We start from the raw sequence: 27,251 nt of genomic DNA on the forward strand, positions 1-27,251 counted from the left end.
AGTAAAATTAGTGTAGCATTAGTAATATGAACACAATTTTCCCTGCAAGTCAGCATTAGAAAGAGTATGTTTACAATGTTACCACAATTAAATACATATGTATATATTCAGTAAACAGCTGTTTTGCAAAAAAACATCCCTCTTCCAAGATATCTGTATTTCTCCTCTGGTCACACAGCTATCAGCAACAACTGGGGTGGCTCCAGCTAACACTCACCTGACTGTAGCCTACATAGAAAGACAAAGGGCCACATTACAACTTTGTCAGTATTTCGGTTCTAAATCCTCTGAAATACCACCAAATGGAATTACCGTTACCGCTGCATCATCCCACGGATACACAGCAGGGTTACAAGTGGCTGTAGGTGGTGTAGGTCTCCATTTTTTGGAGTATATAGGATTCCATGGGGATTCTGGCAGAATTATTGCTTGTGGTAATACTGCCTATTTTGCTGTTTCTTTGCCGTAAGGTTGAGAGTTTACCTCCAGCATTTTGCTGGAAGAAAATCCTCCATGTTACTACCAAATTTGTAGTACGGTGTTAGGGTGATGCGGTGGTAATGCAGTGGTAATGTAGTTACTACTGCATTATCACCATTTTATTCCCGCACCACTGTACTCGTAATGAGGCCCATATAGACAGAGAAAGAGAGAGAGGGAGAGAGAGAGAGAGGAGAAAGAGCAAAGATAGAGAGTGAGTCCTGTACTGCCACTTAACTCAACTAGTCCCTTTAATGTCGCCCTGCGTGGTGGGATACGACTCCTGGGGCCTCCTTCATACTTAGAATTCAGATATCATTTTATTCAGATCAGATACCAAACTACTACAAATGAAAGCTTAATGTAGAAATGTAGGAGTGGTCTAAATACGAGCAACTACCTAGAGTAATCTTATGTCTGATGCCATCAGTTAAATAAACATTGTCATATATAATGTTATTAGTGATGGCACCAGTGATGGCATAGGTGATGCCATCAGTGATGCCATCAGTGAAGTCATACATGATGGTGGTAGTGATGTAACCACAATATGACCACAATGATGACATCCCAGTCGACATTCCTGATGAAATCAGGGATGACATCACTAATTACATCATATATAACATCACTGATAACATCACTGATGGAATCACTGATTACATTACAACACTAACCGGCCATGGGCAGTGGCAACAATGTTTGGCCATGCCGACAGTATATTTTAACACAATAAGGGCAACTGTAAAGTGTGATGTCATCATTGTGGTCATAGGCTGAGCAACAGGGGGTGCAACGTTAAGGTGGCTTTAGCGGAATTTTAGGGGTTTTGTTGCATTAAGTTTTCACCTTATCACCCGTGAAAAAAAAGTGTTTCTTTGAATTTCCATGGCTTTGTTATATCATATTATTTTCTGTGCCACTGGCCATGGCCTTTGGTCATGGCCAGTGTATATTTTAGACCACTACCACACCATTAGCCATGGCCTTCGGCCACTGTATAAGTTAGAACACTACCAGACTAATACCCATGGCCTTCGGCCTTGGCCAGTGGGCCTGGCACTAACCATGACCTTCAGCCATGGCCAGCCTTGCCCACAGTTAAACACTACCAGACCAGTAGCCATGGACTTCAGCCGGACCCAATGTCCATTTTAGAACACTACCAAAACATTAGGCATGGACTTCAGCCGTACCCAATGTCCATTTTAGAACACTACCCGACCACTAGACATGGCCTTCAGCCGTACCCAATGTCCATTTTAGAACACTACCCGACCACTAGACTTGGCCTTCACCCTTCGGCTAGTGCACTAGGTTCCAGTTGATCTCCCATATAATACTATATCCCAAATAATGCCATGTTGTAAGGCATTGTGAATCCCTTCTCTTATAATATATATGTGCTCTTCGGCTTTGTTACAGGAATGCATCTAGTTAAGCCGGTCCTGAGTTTCCCAATGTGTTGAATTTCAATTGATTTGTAGCAATACATTTCTTACCTTAATTGATCATTAACTGAAGGGTTTGCATTGAATCCCAAGGATTATGTTATTCCATAGATTATTTTCGTCGCGCCAGCCCACTGTCCATTGTAAAACACTACCAGCTTCCTAGCCATGGCCTTCGGCCTTGACCACTCTATATTTTAAAACACTTTCAACCCATCGCTCAAAGACGTTTATCAATAACAGAGTGATTTTGGCCTATTTTGACAGTGGTATTGTTATGGCTAAAAGATGGCAGGCTGTGAGAACTCACAAATGTTTTGGGCAATGCACAGTGAGATTAAATGATTTGGCAAGGATCACACATTTTGGTTAAGCAGCGTGCTACAAGCCCCTTGTTTTATGGCCGGCCTCTTGGTGACTGTCGTGACACATCACACAACCCAAACTAACTGCATTCAAGCAACACGGAAAAGGGGAAAAAATCTATGGCTGTAAGAATAATGTATGCCCAGGCACTTTTGCCCCCTTAGCAAAAATCAAAAGCGGGCACCCATGAATGTAAGCACAGTAAGTGAACATATACCTTAAAGTGAAACATTCAGAGGTAGTTCCATTCACCTTTCCTGTAGAAGAAAGTGCTGAAGACAAAACAGCGTTGGATTTAAAAAAAAATAATGAACACCAGAAAATCAACATGAGCGAGTTAATGGTCCATTAATTATGCTGGCAAAGTATACAAGGTTCTCACCTTTTAAACCCAGCAATCTAGTGAAATATTCCCTGGAAAACAAAACCCTCATACGAAAACAAAGCTTGTGGTCTTGTGAGTAAGCATGTAGAGAAACCCCTCAAAACTCACACCAGAAAAAAATACAACCCGCTTGGGAAAAAGGCCCAGCAATCCTCTTGCAAGGAGAACAAAGTTTTTATTTCCACAAAAGTCAATATGCGCCAGCAAAGATCTCTGCTTGCCTGGAACGTTCTTCCAAAATCAGTATGAGCAACACTTTATGAAGGCACACTCAGTGACATAAGTTACAAAATGTAAAAATCCAAATGGCTGGTTGGTGCAACCCTATACATAGGCTACCTGCTCCATAGGGGATGCCAGGCCATTGGCTCCAGCCCTGTCTGTCCATCTTGGTTCATCTTCTTCCCCGTGGGCTCCTCCTTGCGCGTCATCAGGTACAAACATACAAGTATTTGGCGATTATGCGAGAAAAACGCGATATATTCTATCGCTAGCCTAAATTGCACCTGGTATTGCACACAATGGCTAAGCGAATACTTTGAGGCCATTGCTTCGCACACACTAACTCAATTCCAGACACATCAGTGCCCATCCAAAGCTCCCCACTCTCATTTTAGCTATGTTGTTTACCCCTCCCGGCACCTTACAGCACAATTCACGTGAGCTATGGTGAAGGCAACTGGTACCTGCTCTCTGATCTTTCCTGGTCGATTGTGGGTCTAACAGTTTTATGGCCGGTGGTCTGGGACTGACTGGTACCTTGGAATGCTGGGGGTCTTGGGACAGGGGCTTTTGGGTGCTATTATTTAGAGCTGGGACAGGGAAGGTTGGAGTTCTCAACCCCCTTGTGACATTGCAGGGCGCATTCTTTCTGGGATACGAAATGTTGGCAACACGAGACAATGAAGTGTCTATAAATCTCTGCAGCTCTGGCCTTTCTCAACGGTGCCCAAGCTACGACCTATACCCGCATGCATATGCTTTATTTCTATGTCAGTGGCTCTGGCATGCAGCCCTGGCTTCACTAGGACTTGATTCAAATATGCCTGCTACGATGTAAGAGGGCATTTCTCCACCCATGCATACCAGAGCAAAAAACACTTCTTGCTTTTAAGAGTGTCCCTCACAAAGCCAAACCACATGCTCTTTGTACATGTTTCCTTTGCTAAGTTTGTCTTTTTTCTTGATCTCTCCAACGCTTCTTCTGATTGTGCTTCCCTCCATGTTGGCCTCTCCACTAAATCATTAATATTTACTTAACCTGCTAGCTAGCTGACATTCAGCCTCATCACGAGTTTGGTGGCATCTCAGAGGTAATACCATTGAGATTCCATGCATCGGTATTACTATTACCACTACTTGGCCCAGCAGTATTACCAACAGTGGTATTACCATCGGGTTACAATTGGTGGTAGGTGGTGGTAGTCCCCATTAATTCAAGTACATATGACTCCTTGGGGATTTCAGCGGTATTAACACCAGCGGTAATGCCACCAATTTAGCTGTTTTTGGGCAGTAAGGCAGAGAAATTACCTCCAGCATCCTGCTGGGGGTGTGTCCTCTGCCTTCTCTCCAAACCTGTAGTTCGGCAGTGAAGTAATGCAGTGATAACTCTGTTACCAATGCATTACCACCATTTGTTACCACACTTCCAAACTCATGATGAGGCCCAGTGTCTTCTCCATTAATTTTAGAGCACTCCTTTCGTTGCTGGTGACATTTCTCTACCACAAGTATATTACCAGCACATCTGTCCTTGCCTTGTCCGGACATCTCATTTCTATGATCCTGGAGAGACCGTCCAATATCATTCCGTTTTCCCAATCCGGCGAATGTCTTTGTGCTTGAGGGCAAAACCATCCTACCAAGCTTCTGCTGTCTCTATTTGCCCGGAGCGTCTAGGAGTGGCCGGTCACACAAACCACATTTCTTATGTTTGTTGCTGTATATTTGTTCTTTTTCTGGTGCGCACTCTTGTTCTTCGTCTTATTTCTACCATGTTTAAAGGGAGTGGAGTAGGGATAATAGGAAGGCAAACATGCCAAGTTCATACCTACTTGTTTAACGCCTGTATATGCCGGATATACAAGGACGTACATTACAGTGTCGGTGATAGCAACGTCAGGTATGGTTAAGATGGATTTGTGCTACAGCTGGAACAGGGGAAAGCATCTTATACGATAATGGGGGGAAACATCGAGCACTTGTCTTCTGAGCTCTCCCTTGCATTCTCCATACATTTGGCCATCTCATTGTGCTCCATTGATCACCTAAAATTACCCCTGATCCATTCCTGTCTGATGCATCAACCTGCAACGGTAGCTCTTAGGTAATTGTCATTGCCTGTCACCACATTACAGTCATTACAGTCTCGGGAGGATAGCTCAGGGGCAACGTGCTTGCCTTGGAAGCAAGACGACATGGAACACCACGGATTTGATCCCCGTGTCCGCGCTTAGAAACATCTGGGTATTAAGCGCATTATAAATAACCTATCATATCATAATTGCTTTTCCCAGGAAGTCTAGCCACATTCTCAAGTCATGTTTGATCTTTGGTTTGCAAAGGTAGCGGGCGCCCTCTCTCGATAGAACAAGGCTTGATAACCTATTCAGTGGTTATTAACCACTTGAGAGTTCGCAGCCACTGCTTTTTCTCACTGTGCCTTTCACAGATGGGAAATATCCATTTGCATATCAGTCTTTGTCCTGCCCAGGGGCAGTCCAGCACCGAAAAGCAATGGCAATTCCAACCTGAATGAGAGTACCACCAGCAACCCCATACACGTGTTTCACCCTTGTTGGGGATCATCAGTGAGGTGAAGCTGATGCCTCTCTAAGCACAGTGAGAGGGAGACCACGTCTGGTTACCCCCAGGAGACCTAGGGTTACCAATCCCAGGTTCCTTGAAATTTGGTTTGCAAAGGTAGCGGGTGCCCCTCTCTCGATAGAACAAGGCTTGATAACCTGTTCAGTGGTTATTAACCACTTGAGAGTTCGCAGCCACTGCTTTTTCTCACTGTGCCTTTCACAGATGGGAAATATCCATTTGCATATCAGTCTTTGTCCTGCCCAGGGGCAGTCCAGCACCGAAATGCAATGGCAATTCCAACCTGAACGAGAGTACCACCAGCAACCCCATACACGTGTTTCACCCTTGTTGGGGATCATCAGTGAGGTGAAGCTGATGTCTCTCTAAGCACAGTGAGAGGGAGACCACGTCTGGTTACCCCCAGGAGACCTAGGGTTACCAATCCCAGGTTCCTTGAAATGTTTGATCTTTGACTTAAGAGTGTTTTTGAATTCCTCCTGCCATTGCTAGTACCTGCATTCATGTAATTTATCTTGCCTGGTGGTATTACCCTAGTCCCAAAGCTCAGTTTTCCAACTAATGGCTGCACACCCGCCCCAGGGGCAGCTGTTTCTTTTTCAAGCGCTCCCCTCAAGTCCCTAATGAGTTCCTCTAACTTCACTCTTGGCGTTCTGCATATTCTAGTGTTTGAAACTAACTCTAAATCTTCTTCTGGGCTTTGTGTCTTGTCCTCTGCTAGTGGCATACCCAGCCTGTTTCTGAAGTCCACAACTATGGTAGACGCCCATCCTATGAATGCAAAGTCGTCCAACTAGCGTTTCGAAATGGACTGTGAATTTTTTCAAACAAACCTGCATGCATAGACTGCCCCTCGAATGGAAACTCACCAAGTTGAAGTTGCCTGAATGTAGTGGAAGGAGCCTGAAGGCTGCGTCAAATCAATTTCCCTTTAAGGGATGTAGCACGCGGCGGAGTAACGCAGTCTGCCGAGTGCACTATAAATAAAGGGGGCATTCACGGCCGCGGTAGTGCGACCGTGAAGCCCGAACACAACAGAAGTCTGCAGGCTGAGTCTGTGGGGGCTCACGGGCATCGCGAGCGGGGGCACTGAGAGACCCCCAACACCCTTCATGAGTTCCCGGAGTGGTGTAACAGACGGTGGATCATTCTAAGCCTCTACACACCTTTTTCTGCATGCTGCTCTACTGGCGAGGGCCCCAACCCTTCTTCATTTTTTTGAAGCCACCCCGAAAAGTGTCCTCCATACCCCCACCTCACCTTATGTATCCCCCATCACCATGACCCAATGGCAGCCCCCTCTCTGCAGACAGGCCCTTAGTTGTCTCCATGATCCTGTTGCTCCCCCAAAGTCAAATGGGAGTTCTGTGGCTTCTCCTCCCTTATTTTACTCTTTTGACAACATGTCCTTTCTTGGACTTTGTTGACCTCTTATTCCCCCTTAAAGAACTCATTCCTGTTTGTTATGGTGCAATCACACGATTCAGTGATTAGTGTGTATGGAGCATTGTTAAATCTGGTGCACACATCCGTTGCGTTGTACATGGTGTGATGACTTAGATGCACATTTTGATTCACCTAGGCAAGCAGTGAAATAGTCCTAGCCTACTGTTTCACCTTGTTTGTGTTCCAACTGCTTGGTGACATAGTATCTGTTTGGTTTTAACCAAGGGTTGTTGTTCATTTTAAATAAACATTAATATGGTTTCATTAAAGTCTCAATTTGATTACAACGTTTCTGTACATCCCTGCACCCTGCTTTTCTAGGAAATGGGACCTTCTGCTGCTCCACGACGTGTGAGGATCTGACTTACTGCAAGAATGGGGGGACCTGCACGAGGACAGGTTCTGAGTGTCAGAGCCCAACCTGCACATGTTCCCCTGGTTACGAGGGCCACCAATGTACGTCAGCAAGCTCCAGCTTTGTTCCTGTGGCTATCAAAGGTATGCCCAAGGTTATGAACTTAGGACCCATCTTTACAGTGCAAAGGCCCTACATTCCTCTTTAGCCCCCTGAAGGGGGGCGCCAGCCAATCAGGAGGCAAGGAACGCGGGTTGTACTGTATGGCAGCCATCGCCCCGCTTCCTTTCCATGCTCCCCCTTTCCCTTCACCATAGCACCCAGGGCTCAAGTTGAGGGTCCACAGTTTTTTGAGAGGGTGGGCGGAGTCCCCCCAGGTATTTTAAAGGTGCGTGTAAAATGACAAACATGAACTGTCTTTTTTTACACCGACCTCGGCACTGGAAATTCGCAGGCCAAGCACTTCTTCACTGCACTATATAACCTGACGAAATGCAACACACAACTAAAGGTAAAATGGCACATTTTGGGAATGCATGTTCCAGGTAAAACATTGGCATTGGTTCTTGGAGTTTAAAACATACACACCTTTTAACGTTTTCAAAACACTATTAGAAGAAAATATCCTTGCTTGGTTTTTTGTGTGTGTTGATTTTATGAAAGGCAAATGCCATTTGTCCTGTGCAATTTGTATGGTTATGCAAAGCCAATTGAATAAAATATGCATGTTCCACCTCAATATGCTCATTTCTGGTGACATCACATTCCATTTGTATGTAATGTTAATGAGTCCCCCCACCTTTTTCTCTAAGGACTTGACCCCTGATAGCACCAGTGTAGTTTTCTACACGGGTGCAAATGTTTTTTTTTCTTCAAAAAACGAGGAACTTACATTTCCTGCGCAGCCCGGTGCCAGCAGTGCTGCTGTTCCCTCAATCCGTTTTCCATGCTGTTGACGTCAAAGTCATCAACATGGAAAATTGACTGATGCATTCAGCAGCACTGAGTGACCCGGTCGGGGCCATGCAAGTAAGGTATGTTTCTTTTTAAACCATTAGCACCCATGTAGGTGGTACTAAACGGTGCTAATGTCGATATGCCCCCCCGGTGGCCGGCTGACCCCGTAGGTAACGGCCCGCCACCCAAGTCAAGGGGCCCTTGCAGCGCTTGGCCCTTAACTCGGGCGGCAGTCCGTTCCTTAAAGGGTCAGCCCACCACTCGGTGCCTATCGCCTCCTTAGCATCATCCACGTATGTGGGAGCAATTACAGGTCACAGCAGAAGATTTGACCTTAGCGTCATCCACATATGTAGGAGCTATTACAGGTCACAGCAGAAGATTTGACCTTAGTGTCATCCACGTATTTGGGAGCTATTACAGGTCACAGCAGAAGATTTGACCTTAGTTGTATCCACATATGTGGGAGCAATTACAGGTCACAGCAGAAGATTTGACCTTAGTGTCATCCACGTATGTGGGAGCTATTACAGGTCACAGCAGAAGATTTGACCTTAGCGTCATCCACATATGTAGGAGCTATTACAGGTCACAGCAGAAGATTTGACCTTAGTGTCATCCACGTATGTGGGAGCTATTATAGGTCACAGCAGAAGATTTGACCTTAGTTGTATCCACATATGTGGGAGCAATTACAGGTCACAGCAGAAGATTTGACCTTAGTGTCATCCACGTATGTGGGAGCTATTACAGGTCACAGCAGAAGATTTGACTTTAGTGTCATCCACGTATGTGGGAGCAATTACAGGTCACAGCAAAAGATTTGACCTTAGTGTCATCCACGTATGTGGGAGCTATTGCATGTCACAGCAGAAGATTTGACCTTAGCGTCATCCACGTATGTGGGAGCTATTACAGGTCACAGTAGAATATTTGACCTTAGCGTCATCCAAGTATGTGGGAGCTATTACACGTCACAGCAGAAGATTTGACATGAATCATTTTCTATCATCTACAGATCCACCAAAGAGAACTGTCCGTCTAGGAATGAAATCAAAGTCAACGTTCAGCATTGAGGATGCAGAGACTAAGGTATGCAACGTTCACTCTTAAAGTGATAACCATCTTTTGATATAATGCAGGATAACTGATCCACCCCCACCCCTGTACACTGTAAACATATCATTTCATGATAGAAAGAGGCATCAAGCTGAGTGGTTTATACCATCTTTGAGCTCTGAGGTGACTTAAAACAGCATTCTAATGCACTTAGTGGGACATTTGAGGCTGCACTTGTTATGGGATATCAGCACCTGCATGGATAGAATTTACCACCTATCCGGCAATTGAAGGCTTGATTAAGATGCTTAAGGATGAACTAAGCATATGATGGAAGCACCTACACATGTTAAATGAACCTTACCCATGCAGGTTATACCTTATCATACAGTGACTATATCAGCTATTTGGCAGGATGATTGGGGGCATTTGAGGCTGCACTTGGCATCTGACAGCCAACGCCGGTCGGCTTTACTAACTCTTGACTACCTAATGAATAATATTGACCCTTCCCTCACACCCATTTTAGATGGCTCCGGGTTGGGTGCGCTTTATAAATGTCTAAATAAATAAATAAAGGCAGTGGGTGTGCTTTTTATATCATAAGTATATAGCATCTGCAATGGAAATTTGTGGGTACATGTGGAGCTAGGACTATGATCATGCCATCCAGCCGCCATATTTTTCCTTCTTTGCACAACATGAGTGGAGCAGTTTCGTAAAGTCTAGGATCTCCAAATCGTTGTTGCTAAATCACCCAAATGCGGAAAACACAGGGTAATGTTCGGGATGAGGGGTGTCCCGCTGGATATTGCCAAGGGTAATGACAGTGTTTGAGTGTCTATGCCATGCTGTTTGCTTGCGATAAAGATTGAGGCACACTTCTGTCTGTATTGCCCCTGATAGTATAGATCGAGGAGGAAGTGGTTGTTTCTGATTTCTGGGGAATATTGCACCTCCTCTGTTTGTGAGACAATGCAGCTGTTAAAGTCTGTTACCAACTTGAAGAAACAAGCGTTTGGTTCAATTTTATGAAACAGTCATGGGTCAAGATCCGGGGCCTGCAATCTAGAGCTCTCCAGATGTTTTGGTCAATGAGTCCCATGATCCCACACCATTGACTAAGCTGGCAAAGGCTGATGGGAGTTGCGGTTCAAAACTCCTGAAGAACCAAAGTGTTCAGACCCTAAACTAGAGGTTGGGAATAGGGCATGGGCAGGTTAGGGAGGGTTTGGGCTAAACTGTGTATTCCCCAGTTGCCTGTAGGACTGCTTTTGTTGCTGTTGATCTTTACTGTAGTTTTTTTCAATGTACATGGTCAACCTGAAATTAGAAATTGAGTATTTTTATTTATTTATTTGTTTATTTATGTATTTATTTATTTATTTTAATTTGATGTTTTATTGTTTTATGGATAATTCATGTTTTTGTAATCCCCATGTACAGATATGGAATGTTTGTTTAATGTCTGGGTTTTCCTCTGCGGTATTATTTGCTTATCCTTCCACCCACTTTGCACACTTGGAAATGTAAGAAAGGTCCAGGGCACAGGAAGTTTCCCTAAACACCATCCAGCCACCCCCTTGTCCTTGTCGTGTTCTTAATGAACCCCAGCTTTATGAAGGGAGAATTTCTTTTCCAAAAATCTCATCATTTTCGACTTCATTTTTTACAGGTCGAGCAACTTGTTGAAGCGGTAAACGTGAAAAGATTGTTTTACGGTAACAGCGACTTCAGCAATATCATGTGAGTCTCTCAAGGTGTGAGCGGGTGTGTGATCATGTGCACAGAATGCGCCGCAGACTTGAACACAAGTACACTCACCAAAGGGACCTGGGCCTGAGTGGCACTCATTTCTTTGTGTTGTGAGTAAAATCTGATTCCTCAGGAATCATCCGGGTTTCAACTGTATCTAGTAAGAGAGTTACATTTGCTGGTTGAACTAGTTCATAAGATGGGACCCTGCCTCATTACGGGTTTGGTGGTATCTCAGCGTTAATACCATCAAAGTACCACCAAACGGTATTACCGCTACCACCACTTGGACCACCAGTGGCTTTACCAACAGATTCAAAGTGATTGTAGGCAGTGTTAGTCTCCATTAACTGTAGGACTCCATGGGGATGTCAGCAGATTAAACACTGGCAGTATTACCAGAGGCGGTAATTCTGATGATTTGACCTTTTTGGGACAGTAAGGCAAAGGAATTACCTCTAGAATGCTGCTGGAGGTGTTTCCTCTGCCTTCCCTCCAAACCTGTAGTTCGGCGATGTGCTAATGCGGCATTACCACTGTTTATTACGACATCACCAAACTCGTAATGAGGCCTACGTGCCACCATAAGGTTTGTGATTTCATGCCAACCTAACCCATAGTTCATAGCTGTCATGCATTGTGCAATGGACAGGCTCGAGAACCTCTCAATGCATGGGTGCAATGTGCAAGGTATGGTCACCTGCCTTTTGACCACTTCTTCATTCATGACCCGGGGTCATGGAAAGGAACATTGAATTGAGGGTCAGAAAAGGGCAGGAAGGGGCACAGATCGTGGAGCTACGCCGAGTGGGTGAGGAAAGAACAAAAAGGAGTGTAATTGGACACACAGCATCACTTTGTTGCAGTGGTCGAGAACCGCCGCTTGGGAAGAAAGCAATCTTTTCCACATCCATGGAGCAGGTTTTAGGAAAGGGCTTCAACAGTGATTCCAGCCCTGTACATATATATTGATCAACCACTGCATGTAACACACATCCACTGGGATGCGCCTAGCAAAGGCCTCATTCCCAAACTCACCTCATTTTTTGTCTGCAGTGTTCTATGTCACTTGCTCCAGCCCGCTCCTGCACCACCCTACGGCCCTATCCTCTGCAAAAGAAACATTTGTCAGACTGATCATATGGTCACAACTGTTAGCAACAGGTGTGGAATGATGCCATTTTTCAGAGTGTGTGTGTGTGAGAGAGAGAGAGAGAGAGAGAAACAGAGAGAAGAGATGGCATGTTTTGGTGCTCATATTCCCTGCGCCTCCTCTCTTCCAATGCCTCATACCCACCCTCTGGCAATTCCTGCCCCAAAGCTGGAACTCAACCCGCACCTTGCCAGCTCCTGCCGTGACAGTCCGCCACATCGGGACAACACTGCAGCTGCTGCTTCTGGGTCTTGACCTTTGTATGAATTTGCGACTCCACTATTCCCGGCATGCCGCCATTCGGGAACTGCGGCCTGTCGGGAATATCCGTTCAGGAAAAGTGGGCTGTACCATACGAATCCCATCCCATGCAACGCAATCATGTGCTGTTCGTACAATCATCCACCATACAATACAGACCTATTGGGCCTCAGTGGTGCCGTTATGCTTGCCGGTACTGTTGTTACCGGACCGGCAAACTCAGAGTTGTGCCACGGGTGCCTTTCATTCCGCCAGGTCTGCCCTGGCAGAATGAAAGGCACACGCAAGCACAGCATGCCTGTAGCACTGGCCCCGTTATAAACGGGGCCAGTGCTACAGGCATCCCCATTCCCATTGAGCCTTATGGGGCTGAAATGGGAATGGGGATCTACCGGCACCGACACCTTCGAAAGGGCAATTACCGGGTCCGGCGGGGTCAGAATACCCCAGTAATTGCCCATTCGTGGGTGCTGGACTTTCATGCTGGTATGGAGGTAGCCTTGCCGCTCTTACCGGTAAGGCTACCGCCAACCTCGTAATGAGGCCCTTGTCTTTGTTAATGCTGGTTAACATTCACTGCCATAATGTCATTTTGTATCTGTGGTTGAGCTGCCCTTTGCATTCAAACCTTTGAACAACCACTTTCCCATTTTAAGTTACTGTTACCTTATGATTGGTTTGTCATTGTTGTGGATGTGTGCAGAATTATAATGCCAACAACAATAACATTGCTAGAAAAAAGTACACATAAAAGGCAAATAGATATTCATACTAATACATATCTTAGAATTTAAGTGAGAAATAGGTGCCGTGTCCAGCTTTTTCCAGGATTAGAGAAATGTAACAACATGAACACAATCGTAATGTCCAGGAGATGACATAAGGTTCAATTGAACTACTGCACAATATGTCACCTTCTCTTTGACAATTCGTAGTTAATTGATGTGACATAGTCGAGTGTAAATACATTTTCTGCCAAGGGATGTGTTGCGTCGAACGGACTTGACCAGGAAGAAAGGAGGAGGAGGCAGACATGGAGCAGAGACACGGCATGTACGTATAAAGGCTTTATTGACAGCCTTACTTATGACATGGCAGCCGCGCCATCCACCAGACTCTACTCCGGGCAACTGACTCTGCTGTCTCCCGCACAGTGCATCACAGAGGAGTATTCACAGGATACGTATGTGTGACCCTCCACAAGGGGAACAGCGACCAGCGCCCATTAGACCGCAAGCACAAAAAAGGCATGTGGTTGCAGCCGTACGGATACAAGTAACCCACTACACACCTTCCCCTTTAGCCAAACAAGCTTAGCACAAAGTGCTTGAACTTGATTGGCGGTCGGCGCACACGTGCACTACGCATGAGTTTCCCTTCTTCAGCTTGCTGCCTGAACTTGATCAGAGGTTGTTGCACACATGCACTATGCATGAGAATTCCTTCTTCAGCTTGCTGCCTCCATCCTCCTCTAGGCCAGCTTCAGACTGTGTCTCACAGGTACCCTCTACATTACTCGAAGCTTCCACCTCCCTGCCATTCTCTCCCTGGGCAGAAGTATCACCACTCGCTACACCCACAACAGGCACCTTGTGATTACCAGATACACAGCAGAGCACATCCCAATCCCACCATGCTAGCATCCATCATAAGAATTGCCTTGCAATACGGATTAAACATGCTAGGTGTGGCGCCCCCACAATGCTATTCTTGACCTGTGTAAATGCCTTCTCACACTCCGTGCTCCAATCAAATCTGGCTTTCTTCTCCAACAATTAAATAGTAGCAAACCCCTCTCTGAATTTCGAATAATACCCTGCAAGTCCTAAGGACGCCTTCAAAGTATCCTTCGTCTGGGGTGCCGGGGCTTTCACCACTGCATCCACCAAACTGGTCTTGGCCTGAAGCCCTGCCAGTTAATTACATGCCCTAGGTAAGACACCTCTGTCATCATGAACTTACATTTTTCCTTCTTAAACGTAGGCCCTGGCTGATCCAACATCTTCATTACTTCACCCACATACTCCTCATGGTGCTCGAGGTCAGATGCAAAGACCAGTGTATGATCCTGAATGCACTTCAATAAGGCAAACCTTAAATCAACTGTTCCATAAATCTTTGGAACACTGCTGTAGCTGACGCCAACCCACATCGCATCCTTTTGATGCCAACCCAAATAGCATCCTTTTGAACCTATACACCCCAAATGGCATTACAAATGAGGTCAGCAACCTCGAGTCAGGATGCAACACAACCTGATGATGTGCACGGGATAAATCCTTCATAGAAAAATACTTGGCACCGTGCAGGATGGAAATCATCTCATGTACCTTGGGTAGAGGATGCCATTCCACCCAGATGTTACTGTTAAGGGACCTAAGGTGTACACACATCCTTATATTACCATCACCCTTCTTTGCAATCACAAAGGGTGATAACCACTCTGCATCCTCAATAGGTTTGATCATGTCATTTCGCACACAACTTTTCAAGTTCAGATTTGAGCTTTTCTCTCAGTAATAAGGGAACAGCACAAACCTTGTGCACCACAGGTTTTGCCCCCTTTTCAAAATTATTTTGTGGAAAAACCCCTCCAGGTAACCCAGCCAATCAACAAACACATTTTGGTATAGAGCACATAGAAGCCACTAACATCACAGGTTCTGGCCCATTTGGGTTCAGAATAATCTGAAACCCCTTCTGATGGCTACAGCTACAGCTCAGTATAGACATCCCCTTGTCAACCACATACAACACACTCCATAAAGCCCTATCCTTGAATGCACTTTGACAGACTTTGACCCCATAATATTATTAATTGGCATGCCTCCATACACTTTAGGGCATATACCCCGAGTGTCCAAATCGTCCACATCAAACCCCAGAATCTTGAAAGCATCTACCTGTAGTGGGTTACTTGTTTTCGTGCCGCTGAGACCACGCATTCTTGTTGGGTTTGTGGTCTTGTGGGTGCTGGGTGTTGTTCCCATGCAGCGGGTCATGCAGGAGCATCATTTGAATGTTCCTGTGTGACGTGCCATACGGGTGACAGCAGAGTCAGTTACCCACAGAAGAGTCTGGTGGAAGGCACAGCTCCCATGTCGGGAGTAAGGCTTGTGTGAATAGAGCATGTATACTTAACTGCAGTGTCTCTGCTCTGTGTCTGACTCCTCCTTTCTTCCTGGTTACTTCCGTTGGACGTAACATAGTGGCGATTAATGGTTTCCACCCACCATGTGTTCTGCTGTCTGTGAGGAAAGATACAGCTCTTCCTCCGGCGCCATCTGGTGGTGGTTGGCTGAGTCTGCAATGAACTGCTGAAGATGTGTGAAGCTGCAACGATTGGATGTCCTGAACTGCTGAAGATGGGTGAAGCTGCAACGATTGGATGTCCCTGCTGAACTGTGGCTTTGAAAGGAGTTTACAGGGAGTGTGTGGATTAAGAATCAAAGGTATACCTTCCCTTTTCAACATTGTATTGTTCAGTCACATTGGGAGCCGCATCAAGTGTAGTGTCGAAATGGAAGTGACCGTACAGGCTCGAGAGCTGGGGGGCTGCATGCTATAACTGTCCTGAGGCCCTTGGAGAGCTAAAACCTACATCTATATAAACTGGACATAGCGGGAACGGAGATTTGTGAAAGAAAAAAGTGGGGCAAGGGCTATTCTGATACCAAGGACCTTCCATGAAAAATGAGACCTTATCGTTCTCAAAAAGAGTAAATAGTCCAACGGAGCTAATCAGCCTTGACACCAAGTGCTTCTCCAAGGCCCTGACAGCCGAGAATGTTGCAAGCAGTTGGTGCCCCATACCAAACCCATACCATACCAAACCGGCTTCATTGTCAACCTTCAAGCCTTCGGCAACACAAGGCTCATGATTCACCTAATGTGTGAGGAGCAGTAGAAAAAGATGCCAGATAGATTCCTCGGTGATGAGAAGGCACTGACTGGCAGTAATCTTCCCACCACTTAAGGTGCTAGAAGGGTTAGGATTAGATGTCAATTTCTGTTCGCTGATAGTAATCAGCTCTACTTTGCCAGTCACTATGTCTCCTGTGAACAGGGGTCTAAGAGATAAAATGCACTTATGTAGAGACCCAAGGCACATATGCCATCTCACACAGTTATGCGTTGCCCTTGTCTTGAAACGTCTAGCCACTAGCACCAAAAGGAGCAACAATATCAACAGGGTCAGTCTTGCAGTTACCTTCCATAGGATCTGCCTCTTCACGAGTAATATCCCGCTGTCCTTGTGCAGACCAACAGATCTGCAGATCCCAGAGGTAATCAGAGGTAATGGCAATGGACGCATTCACTATATTCACAAAATGTTCTGGGTTCAGGATAAACAATAATGGGCCATCCAGTATCTACGTGCTGCACTGGGAACCTGGGGGCATTAAATACCTGTGTCCCAAGTTAGAAAAGGACCATGGGTGTTTTACAGGCATGCATTTAAGCACTAGCAAAAGAAATATAGGAGAACATGTAAAAGTGGAAACACCCATTCATGTTGTGGGTGGGAGATATCACCATAGTATAATACATATCCTCATAGGACTGGACTAGTACATCTCTTTTGGTGGAGCTCCCTAGATGCTAAGTGTCCATGGCACAGAGGCCCCTGGCCACCTTTCCATGGGTTCAGGGGAAGCCCACAATCTCCAGGAAAGTCCTAAGTCAAGAGGTGCTTTGATCTGCCTGAAGGTCCTGCATACTACAAGGTAGCCAACTTAAAAAGTATAAATTCATGGATGGGGTGGCCACTGATGGGACTCTTGTGGATCCTAACACTGAAATTTCCCAATTCCCTGTATGTGAACCCCGTAAATGGTGAATTGCTGACAGTGTGGGGCAAAATGATGACAAAGCTAGAATTGCTGATGTGTGTTTCTGTATTCACACCAAATGGATGCTCCCCAATTAACATGAACCCAGAGTTTACTCAGGACCTAGATGGAGCAGTCTTCATCAAATGGATGTTAAAGGGCGCAGAATCACTAGATGCATGTTTACGCATAGTACAGGAAAACCAAAGAGACTTTTGGGTGAATAGGGGTACAGGTCGCATATCGGACGTCTATAATTCAGTGCCTTAAACCCTCCATTCAGGCAAATAAGTAGCAAAGGTCTGATAACCTTGAATAGGTTAAGGTAAAATATAGTCTCCTGTTGCGGTGGCCTAGTGGATCTCTGTGAGTCACCGACTGCAGCAAAACCAGCGGTGGCTTCCTTGTTGGGCTAGGCCAAGCTCCCAAAGGGCCTGATTTTTCCAGTGGAAGTTTAACATTTCCTAAGTTATAAAATGAATCAATTATGCACTATATAATTAATTAAAAACGTGTTAATCTATATGGACCTCCTATTTGGAACACAAGGGGAAACCTAATTGCCAGTGTATTTCAGATCAGTTTAATCACCCAAGAAAATGGTTATGCATATAAAAAATAGGTTGACAATAGTAAGCTAAAAACAAATTCACTGTAGAAAATGCATGTAAACATAACATTTAAACTAAGGCTAATTTCTAGAAATACTCTGAAAAATGTGATCTATTGAGGGGGCTCATCCTCATTACTCCCCCTCCCTACACACTTAAATAAATGCTTCCAACATACACACCTTCCTGTTATTACCTTGAAGTGATGCTGATTGCGCACTCACACCCCTCTACTGTGCCCCAGGTGTGCTTCCCCTGGGACTCGACTCTTATGGACGCGGCAACCCACACAGGCTATCACATTGTTTTGCCAACATGAGTTTTTTCGAAGTCATTTTGAACAAAAAATGACTTTAAAAAACTCTGCAAAATATTTACCGGGTAGGTGTAAGGGGATAAAAGGATAGGGAGGGGGTTAGGATGGGAAAAAAATATAGGGAAGGGAGGTTTGGGGGAGCCCCACCAAACATTACAAAAATAGATGAGTTTTTTCAAAGTATTTTTTTCAAATACATTACTTTAAAAAAAACTCCTTTTGGCAACGGGACATAGAACCCCACATAGACAGCCTGGACCTATCAGAATGCTCTGCTTGTTCTGAGTGATATGTTATGTTGCCAGTTATAAGCACACACTACCTATTGGCCAAAACACATCACATGTCTCCACCTGCCTGAAACTTCACAACTAGCTACTTCTAGTGTCACTGTGGTAGCTACATCAACAAATTGTGTTTTCTTTGTGAATACAACTTTATATTGCAACAAGTATAAGTTACCCATGCTTTCAACATTTTGGGCCTCATTACGGCCTATGCGGAAATGGGTTAACGGGTCCCGCTAATGGGTGCGGACCCGTTAACACCATTCTGCACGATTACAAGGTCCCCTCAAAACCAAGTGTCATTACCGGGTCCCACAAGGGGAAGAGGGAGCTAACAACGACCGGTCGTAATCGGCCCGTTGTTAGCTCCCTCTCCCATTCCCATTGAGCCCTATGGGGGCTCAGATGGGAATAGGGAAGGTCCGGGCCCGGGTTCCCAGAGGGAGGAATTACCGGGCCCTCCGAACTCGGAATGGCCCGGTAATTCCTCATTCTGGGAACCCGGTAAACAAGCTCGGTTTGGCGGCAGCGATGGAGCTAATTGCTCCATGGCTACCACCAAACTCGTAATGAGGCCCTTTGTCTCTGGGAATTTCAAGTCGAGTAAAAATCTAAGGACACACTTTTGAGTATCTTAGCCCTGAATTGATGGTCTTTTTGATGTGGTCCCTATGCTCCTGCATATAACCTCTGTGCATAAACACCTAACCTGGGATATCAACATCCCACCAAATGTCCCCTCTACCCTCTTCTATTTCCTCCCACTACTTTTTACAGCTCACTCCCCTCCCACCCTTTACCCTGCTTGCCTTGATAGACATTGGGCCTCATTACAAGTATGGCGGTAAGGCAACAACAGCGCCGATATCGCTACCGGCACCATTGCTACCATACCGTCATACTACGAGTTCTGCTTGTGGGTGCCCTTGCAGCCACCAGGTCTGACCTGGTGGCCGTACCGGCACCCGCGAGCACAACATGATGGTGACACTGGTACCTTTATTAACAGTACCGGTGCTACCACCCTCCCCATTCCCATTCGGGCCCTATGGGGCCGAATGGGGATGGGGAGTCCCTTATTACCGGCACTCGCGAATGGGCAATTACCGGTTCTGCCAAAATCGGCATGACCCGGTAATTGCCCATTCGCGGGTGCCATATTTCTCAGGCATGGCTACCACCAAACTCGTAATGAGGCCCAGTGTGCAATGAAATTGACAGTAAAGCATTTTCTAGAGATGAGCACATTTCAGGATAACACTGTGGTAATTTAATGGTTTTAAGTTACATTTGAAACCTGCAAGAAGTGCATACATATTTAGTGACTGATTAACAAAGTGCTTACTGTGAGTAACTCTGACTTACCCTTGACTTAAACTTTGTGAGGGCTGCATGTTTCACAAAAGATGTTTCTATTAATAGCTATGACTCATAAATTACTCCTAGCATGGCATCAGTAAGGCAGAGTTACTCATGGCAACTTCTTTTGCATATTGACTCGGCCCTATTATTTGCTTGAGTTGCACAAAACTCATCCTTCAAGAAACACAATGATTTATCGAGCGGGTGTTTTGGCTCCAGGAGTACTGCAGGGGGGAAACTGTCTGTTTGCTTGTTAGTTGTTTGCAAAATGGTTGATGTTCTCAACTCCATGATTAGATTAAAACGACTGAAAAAAATATGCTGAAGATTGAACCAAGGCTATTGTAACAGATCAATACATATGTGCATGTTCTGTTTATTTTGACATGTGTTTTACTTTGCAGTGAACATCAAATAAATTTGACTTCTGCATTTAATTACACCGGGCGACGGAGTGACATCGATTTTCTGAATGACAACTTAACAGATGAGTTAAATCAATTAAAGGGCATTGCCAGAGCAGCAACAGTGAAATCCGCCACAAACCTCACCTTAATTTTTGTTGAGTCTCTAAACCTAAGTGAGTTGTTCTTAAAATATTGATTTATAGTCATGAAAACGCTAACCTTTCCCTTGGATTCGCTTGCTCAGTGAGTCACACATCTTTTGTCAGACATGTAAAAGTGCTCAGATAATGGAAATAATATAGGAAAAGAGATAAACATCTGTCAGTGGCTTGAAGATAGTTTAACGTTGCACTGCAACATCTGGATATTGATAATTTAGGAAAAGAAATACACATCTGTCAGTGGCTTGAAGATAGTTTAACGGTGCACTGCAACATCTGGATATTGATAATGTAGGAACATAGATACACATCTGTCAGTGGCTTGAAGATAGTTTGATGGTGTACTGCAACATCTGGATATTGATAATGTAGGAACAGAGATACACATCTCCCAATGGCTTGAAGATAGTTTAACAGTATAATGCAACATCTGGAGATTGATAATGTAGGAACAGAGATACACATCTGTCAGTGGCTTGAAACTAGTTTAACGGTATACTGCAACATCTGGAGATTGATAATGTAGGAACAGAGATACACATCTGCTAATGGCTTGAAGATAGTTTAACAGTGTACTGCAACATCTGGATATTGATAATGTAGGAATAGAGATACACATCTCCCAATGGCTTGAAGATAGTTTAACAGTATACTGCAACATCTGGAGATTGATAATGTAGGAACAGAGATACACTTCTGTCAGTGGCTTGAAACTAGTTTAACGGTATACTGCAACATCTGGAGATTGATAATGTAGGAACAGAGATACACATCTGCTAATGGCTTGAAGATAGTTTAACAGTGTACTGCAACATCTGGATATTGATAATGTAGGACTAGAGATACACATCTCCCAATTGCTTGATATAGTTTAACAGTATACTGCAACATCTGGAGATTGATAATGTAGGAACAGAGATACACATCTGTCAGTGGCTTGAAGCTAGTTTAACGGTATACTGCAACATCTGGAGATGAATAATGTAGGAACAGAGATACACATCTGCTAATGGCTTGAAGATAGTTTAACGGTGTACTGCAACATCTGGATATTGATAATGTAGGACTAGAGATACACATCTCCCAATTGCTTGAATATAGTTTAACAGTATACTGCAACATCTGGAGATTGATAATGTAGGAACAGAGATACACATCTGCCAATGGCTTGAAGATAGTTTAACGTATACTGATATATCTGGAGATTGATAATGTAGGAATAGAGATACACATCTGCCAAATGCTTGAAGATAGTTTAACGGTATATTGCAGCATCTGGAGATTGAACCTAAAGTAAAGTCCTGTTTTTATATTTACAGCAAGCAAGCAAGATCTGATGAAGTATTTTGGATGCGCTGGGTTTCAGCCGACAGTATATGAACTCAACGTTACTACCTTCATGTGTGAATCCAAATGCATAGGTTATTGCAAGAATAACGCCAACTGCAACTTGACCGCTAATGGCCCCATCTGCGTGTGAGTAAATGCCATAGTGCTTTGCGGTCCATTCACAATGTCATTTCAAACGATATGTTGAAAAAAATTAACATCTGGCTCATGAGTGAGTTACTATCCGCCATACTTTATATTGAGTGACAATTTCCAATTGCATGCAGGTGACCACCAACGTTAGTACTTACATGCTGTGGAGGTCCATCGAATGCAATTTCGAACATTCACGAGGAGGAGGGGAAATGGAAAGAGCACAGCAAGGCAAACTTGCTTTTACTCTTTAATTTTCCTCTCTCTCTTTTGAAAGAGTAAAAGCTGCACGCAGAGTACTCTTTACACACAGCGTGCACAAACGGATTCCTATGGAAATCACCTGTTCGCCTTTTCTTTAGCAGGTGCTAAATTGAGCCGATTCCTTAGGAATCCATGTGTGCCATGCCCACTTGAAAATGCCATGCAGGCTTCAAAGGAAACACAGTGGCAAGACTGAGGAAAAATGCATGGCAGAGGTTGCATGTCCACTACGGACTGAAGCACTAACTGGATGCCTACAAAGAATACGCTTTGCGTTTACACCTTCGCTCAAGTTGAAAATGCAGGTGTATGACTTTCCAAAAGGACCTCTGAGTGATTTATCGAAGGATTTACGAGTGTTGTATCAGTGTACATGTTGGTGTAAGATATGCACCGATGGGTGACATCTGCATGCATATCCGATTTCGAGACCACAAACGGTGGCCATGATGTGGACACGTGACTGTGCCAATGGGATCTATGAGCGGGAAAGTGATGGATGCCCACACAAACAGAACCTGAATGGAGGATAGCACAGGGGCAACGCGCGGGTCTTGGAAGCAAGAAAACACAGAGCAACAGAGGTTCAAATCCCAGATCTGCAATTAGAAACTGAACTCAGATGTGGTATTAGGCGTGTTATAAAAAAAGAAAAATGAAAACTAACTTTAAGTGTAGTCCCAAAACTTCAAAATGTTCGTAGATCTGTCTGTGAGCACTTTTAAGTTACACCTGTATTTTGTTCTGAGTGTCAGCATTGGATGTGATGTACAAAAGCGTATGAGAATTGAGCCATTTGTGATCCGCGAAGTACAGAGCGATAGCTGTTTGTTATAGAATAATATTTAAAAATGACTGAAATAAAGCCTCCAAATGTGTTTTTGTAAATAGTTCAAACGTCTTCCTCTGTTATCAATGAAATGAGTTACTCCAGTACAAGGTACAACTCGGATGGAATCCTAACTTCTTTGTGAATCAGCTTTTCTTCTCCAACTTCAAGTCAAGAGCAAGGCAAAGTTGCTCATACACCCTCATTTTAAATGTGGCACACTAGTGAATCAGGGTGTAAAAGCATGGTGTAATGCTTTTTCACCTCAATTCCCTTCTTAGCCCCAATTTGTAACAGTGACGAGGTGGAGGAGGGGCACAGAGCGGAGAGATATGATCTCTGCTGTGCATTCCTCCTCCATCTCGTCAGTGCGTTTTGTTGTACACTTGTATGAGATTTTCATGCAGCATACAATGAATGGATTCGTATGGAATCCTCCACAATTTTGCACCTGGTCAAGACCAGGTGGATTCCATAGCAAATCATTAATAAATGTCACTGCAAACAGTGTGTTTAGGCACTGTATACTTAAGTGTTCACGGTCGTGGTCTACTGTATGCATTTTATGATTTTTATATAATGGCCCTGGTCGTAGCTTCATTGTGACAGCCCCTATAATGTCTAGTGTTAAATTCACATGTTGAGACTAGCCTAGCAAAACCCATGAAAACTGCTTCTCATTTAAAAACTGTTGATCAAAAAACCTGTAGATCATTTTGTCCTGCTAAATATGTCTGGTGCATTAACAAATAATCAGCATCATTTGCTCATCCAAGGGAACTGAGAACTGTATATGTTAAGAGGAGACTGTTAATTGTTCTAATTTATTACTTATTTGTTAAATGGGGAACGCCTGAAATTGGCTCTCATTTTCCTGTAGTCTGCTGTTTATGGTGCAGCCCTAGACGAAAACCTTTACTGTCTATTTGAAATATGAGGTTGGAAAGAGTAATGGCACATTTTAGTTTTGGCCCCGGATGCTGTCCTGTAGACTAGGGTGGACTTGTGTGGAAGAGGGGGCACCAAACGTTCTGACCTCCCAATCACAGCAGACGGACACACCGATCAAGTGTGGACCTTGGATAGAGACCTTGTCACCCACAGCCGATCCTGGGTATTTTTAGACTTTCTGTGTGCCGACAGGTTATGTTGGGTGGCCTACAGTGAGAGGTTGGATTCCCCGCCCACCCCCCTTAGAAGAGCTACTGCTCAGCAGCGAGTGCTATTGTCATAACAAGAAGAGGGGATGGGCAGTACAGTTCAAGGTACCTGGTGGCACCACATTGTCTCGATTTCTGTGATCTTATTTGGCTATCAACCAGGGTAGGTGTGATGAGCTTCTGTAACCAACAAGACTCGCAATGGTATTATCCAGATGTCGGCCAACTCTTATTGTATCACCTACCATGGTCGGTCCGTTGAGCCATCCAGATCTGGGTTGGGTCGTTAATCTCTTATTGTGTCACGGAACAAATCGAAGCACCTTGTAAGTAACAAGACTGAGACAGAGTTAGGCCCAGGGGAAACATACAAGGCCCATGGCGGGATGGAGATGGGCTCCATGAATGTGATGAGCTCCCGGGACCCCTTAGATGCCTATCATCTTAGTGGCAACTAGAAGCAAGTGTACACCTCTTACAGTGGGCGTATACCCCTATTAAATTGACCCTAACATTTTAAATAATAACAGGTTGAGAGGCATGCATTTGATGTTGAACCCCACCATATATTGCATTCTCCAGGGTTGAACCTAAAAAAAGCCTTACAATCAAGTATTTTCAGAAAATAGTCCTCAACATGGACTGTTGACTCTCAATGGACAGGATTCTTAGGCCTCACAGGAAATGCAAATGTCACGAGGTACGACCAATGGGCATTTTCAGTGATCTTCTCTAAACCTCCCAAAGGAGCCATCAGATATCCAAAGCTACTTATGTCTTTAATACCATTCAATGTGGGCTTGATGTCTGTAGGTGATTGTTTTTGAATATGCTTGCAACTGCCACACCAACCCCTCCTTCTTTGCTCTTTGAACTTGTGAGTACCCTTTTTGAAGGTTCTTGTGGTTCTATTTTGTGCTGATGATTGTATGTTTGAAAAGTGTACAGTGTGTGTTAAGCATAGCAGGAAATCGCCTATATGGAATTCACCTGACTGTATCATCTCTTTTTAATGCAGGTGTGTTCCATTCTCGATGTATACCACCTCCGGGCCAACCTGCGAGACCCTCACCATGAATCTCAATGCTTTCTTTGGCATCCTCTTCGGCGCTCTGGCCTTCCTCTTCCTGCTCATGATCAGCATCATCCTCACGGTCTACTGGTGCCGCAAGAGGCGGCGGGAAGCCGATGATGAAAGGTAAATGCAGTGTTAGGGTGTGTGCAGACTACGAAAATCAATTACCTTTAACACGCAGTCATTCATTCAGTTTGGCCATGAAAAACATTGCGTTATTGTGGTTAGAGCGCAAGAAGGGTGACAGATACCCCCCCCCCCCCGAATCACCTGTGCAAACCCTTTATGGGCATCCTCTGGTGGCAAGGTCTGAATAGGCACTGTTCACAGTCTTACGTCGTGTCCCCTTTCATATGTACTTATGATCTTACGTCGTGTCCCCTTTCATATGTACTTATGATCTTACGTCGTGTCCCCTTTCATATGTACTTATGATCTTACGTTGTGTCCCCTTTCATATGTACTTATGATCTTACGTCGTGTCCCCTTTCATATGTACTTATGATCTTACGTCGTGTCCCCTTTCATATGTACTCATGAAATGTATTCCCCAGGAAGGCGACTAGACTACAGAATGTTGCATTGCAGCACAATCTTCAGAGAAAATTGAATGAACAGAGACACATGTTAACAATTTTTGGGAACTTGGGGTATAGGACGGCCTCCCGGTATCAAGAACCACATCCAATACATCCTTTTCATGAAAAATTCCAAGTAGAGCAAGCAAGGGGCAGATTGACATGATCTTAAACTACATTCCCCCAACCCTGGTAGATCGTTAAATTACTAATCTGTAGGGATGCTTTATGAGCCTCAAGGAACCACCTAGTTTGCTGATGATTTGTGAAAGGAATGTTCCAGAATCATTGGAGACTTCACTGGGTACATTGTGGTGTCACTTCTACAGAAGGTGCATGAAGGTTTGATAGCACAGTGCGTAGAACGCTCGCTTTGACATCCGTGCAGAGCCTGCCAACACAGGTTCGAATCCCGACAGGGCCAAACTCAGCCTTTCATCCTGAGGTTGATAAATGAGCACCACACACTGTGAGAAATAATAAACAGCACTCAGAGGCCTGAGGGTTTGTAGCACTACATAAATGCTAAATTATAATAATAAAAATGATTATTATCAATGCATGGGGCCCTGGACCACACCGTACAATCCTGCACACAACCTGCACATCCATCAACACCTGCAAGTGGTGTTCATGGCTCTGTGGCCTGCAGATGGTGCAGGCCACAGAGCTCCTTATTACAGACGAAAGGAGTGTGAACCAGTAAACCATCTGGTCTGGTGATAAATGAAGTTAGAATGGCCCCAGGGCCCTTTTCAGAACTGTTAAAACATAGGTTTTCTTCCAGATACAGGGGTTAGCTTATAGAAATAGAACTATCTCCTTAATAATTACCAACAATAAAACAATATTACTGTTACTTCACTCAATGGAACCAGTTGTTGTACTGACATAAACAAAGAGGTGTTGCCATCTAGCACCTGAGATTAATTCTGGTTTGACTTTGTTGGGATTTGTCAACAAATCCTCCTTTGAAGTACTGAGGTCCTCTATCTACAGGCCATGTTCCAACCCATCGCTGCTTCTATAGATCCTTTGTCCATCTCTATTTTGATTAAGGCCAGTAGGGTTTGAGGCTCATCTTTTAAGCATTTCCCATAGAAGCCAAGAGATTTCCAATCGGATCTTGCGCTCAATCTTCTAATGACCTGGATTGGGACAAAATGTGGAAGCCCCAATACTCTTTTCCAGAAGCTGCCCTCCAAGTTCACCCAATGTTTTAAAGGGAAGCACAATAGTGAATCTGGATCATATGTCAAGATTGCCACAACCTTAGTTCCGTAGAATTCCAGTAGAGGCAATTTGGAATAGCAACACAACTTCCTTTTCAAAATGAGCGTTTGGTTCACCAACATTTTAACTTTGGACTTCAGCGCAAGGAAGTGATAGA

The 27,251-nt window shown here is 44.5% G+C and overlaps 1 protein-coding gene across 1 annotated transcript in view; it reads left to right on the plus strand.

Moving 5' to 3' along the window:
* Positions 1-25,410, plus strand: part of LOC138492812 (mucin-4-like) — a 223,544-nt gene extending 198,134 nt beyond the window's left edge. The window contains exons 24-29 of the mRNA XM_069620165.1: positions 7,279-7,455; positions 9,288-9,361; positions 11,004-11,074; positions 20,310-20,485; positions 21,793-21,949; positions 25,227-25,410. Of these exons, the coding sequence (XP_069476266.1) occupies positions 7,279-7,455; positions 9,288-9,361; positions 11,004-11,074; positions 20,310-20,485; positions 21,793-21,949; positions 25,227-25,410 (839 nt within the window). The remainder of the gene's footprint in view (positions 1-7,278; positions 7,456-9,287; positions 9,362-11,003; positions 11,075-20,309; positions 20,486-21,792; positions 21,950-25,226) is intronic.
* Positions 25,411-27,251: the final 1,841 nt, after the last annotated feature.

Source organism: Ambystoma mexicanum, chromosome 10 (genome assembly GCF_040938575.1).
Source record: "Ambystoma mexicanum isolate Mex_15411 chromosome 10, UKY_AmexF1_1, whole genome shotgun sequence".
In the NCBI taxonomy this organism is placed as follows: domain Eukaryota; kingdom Metazoa; phylum Chordata; class Amphibia; order Caudata; family Ambystomatidae; genus Ambystoma; species Ambystoma mexicanum.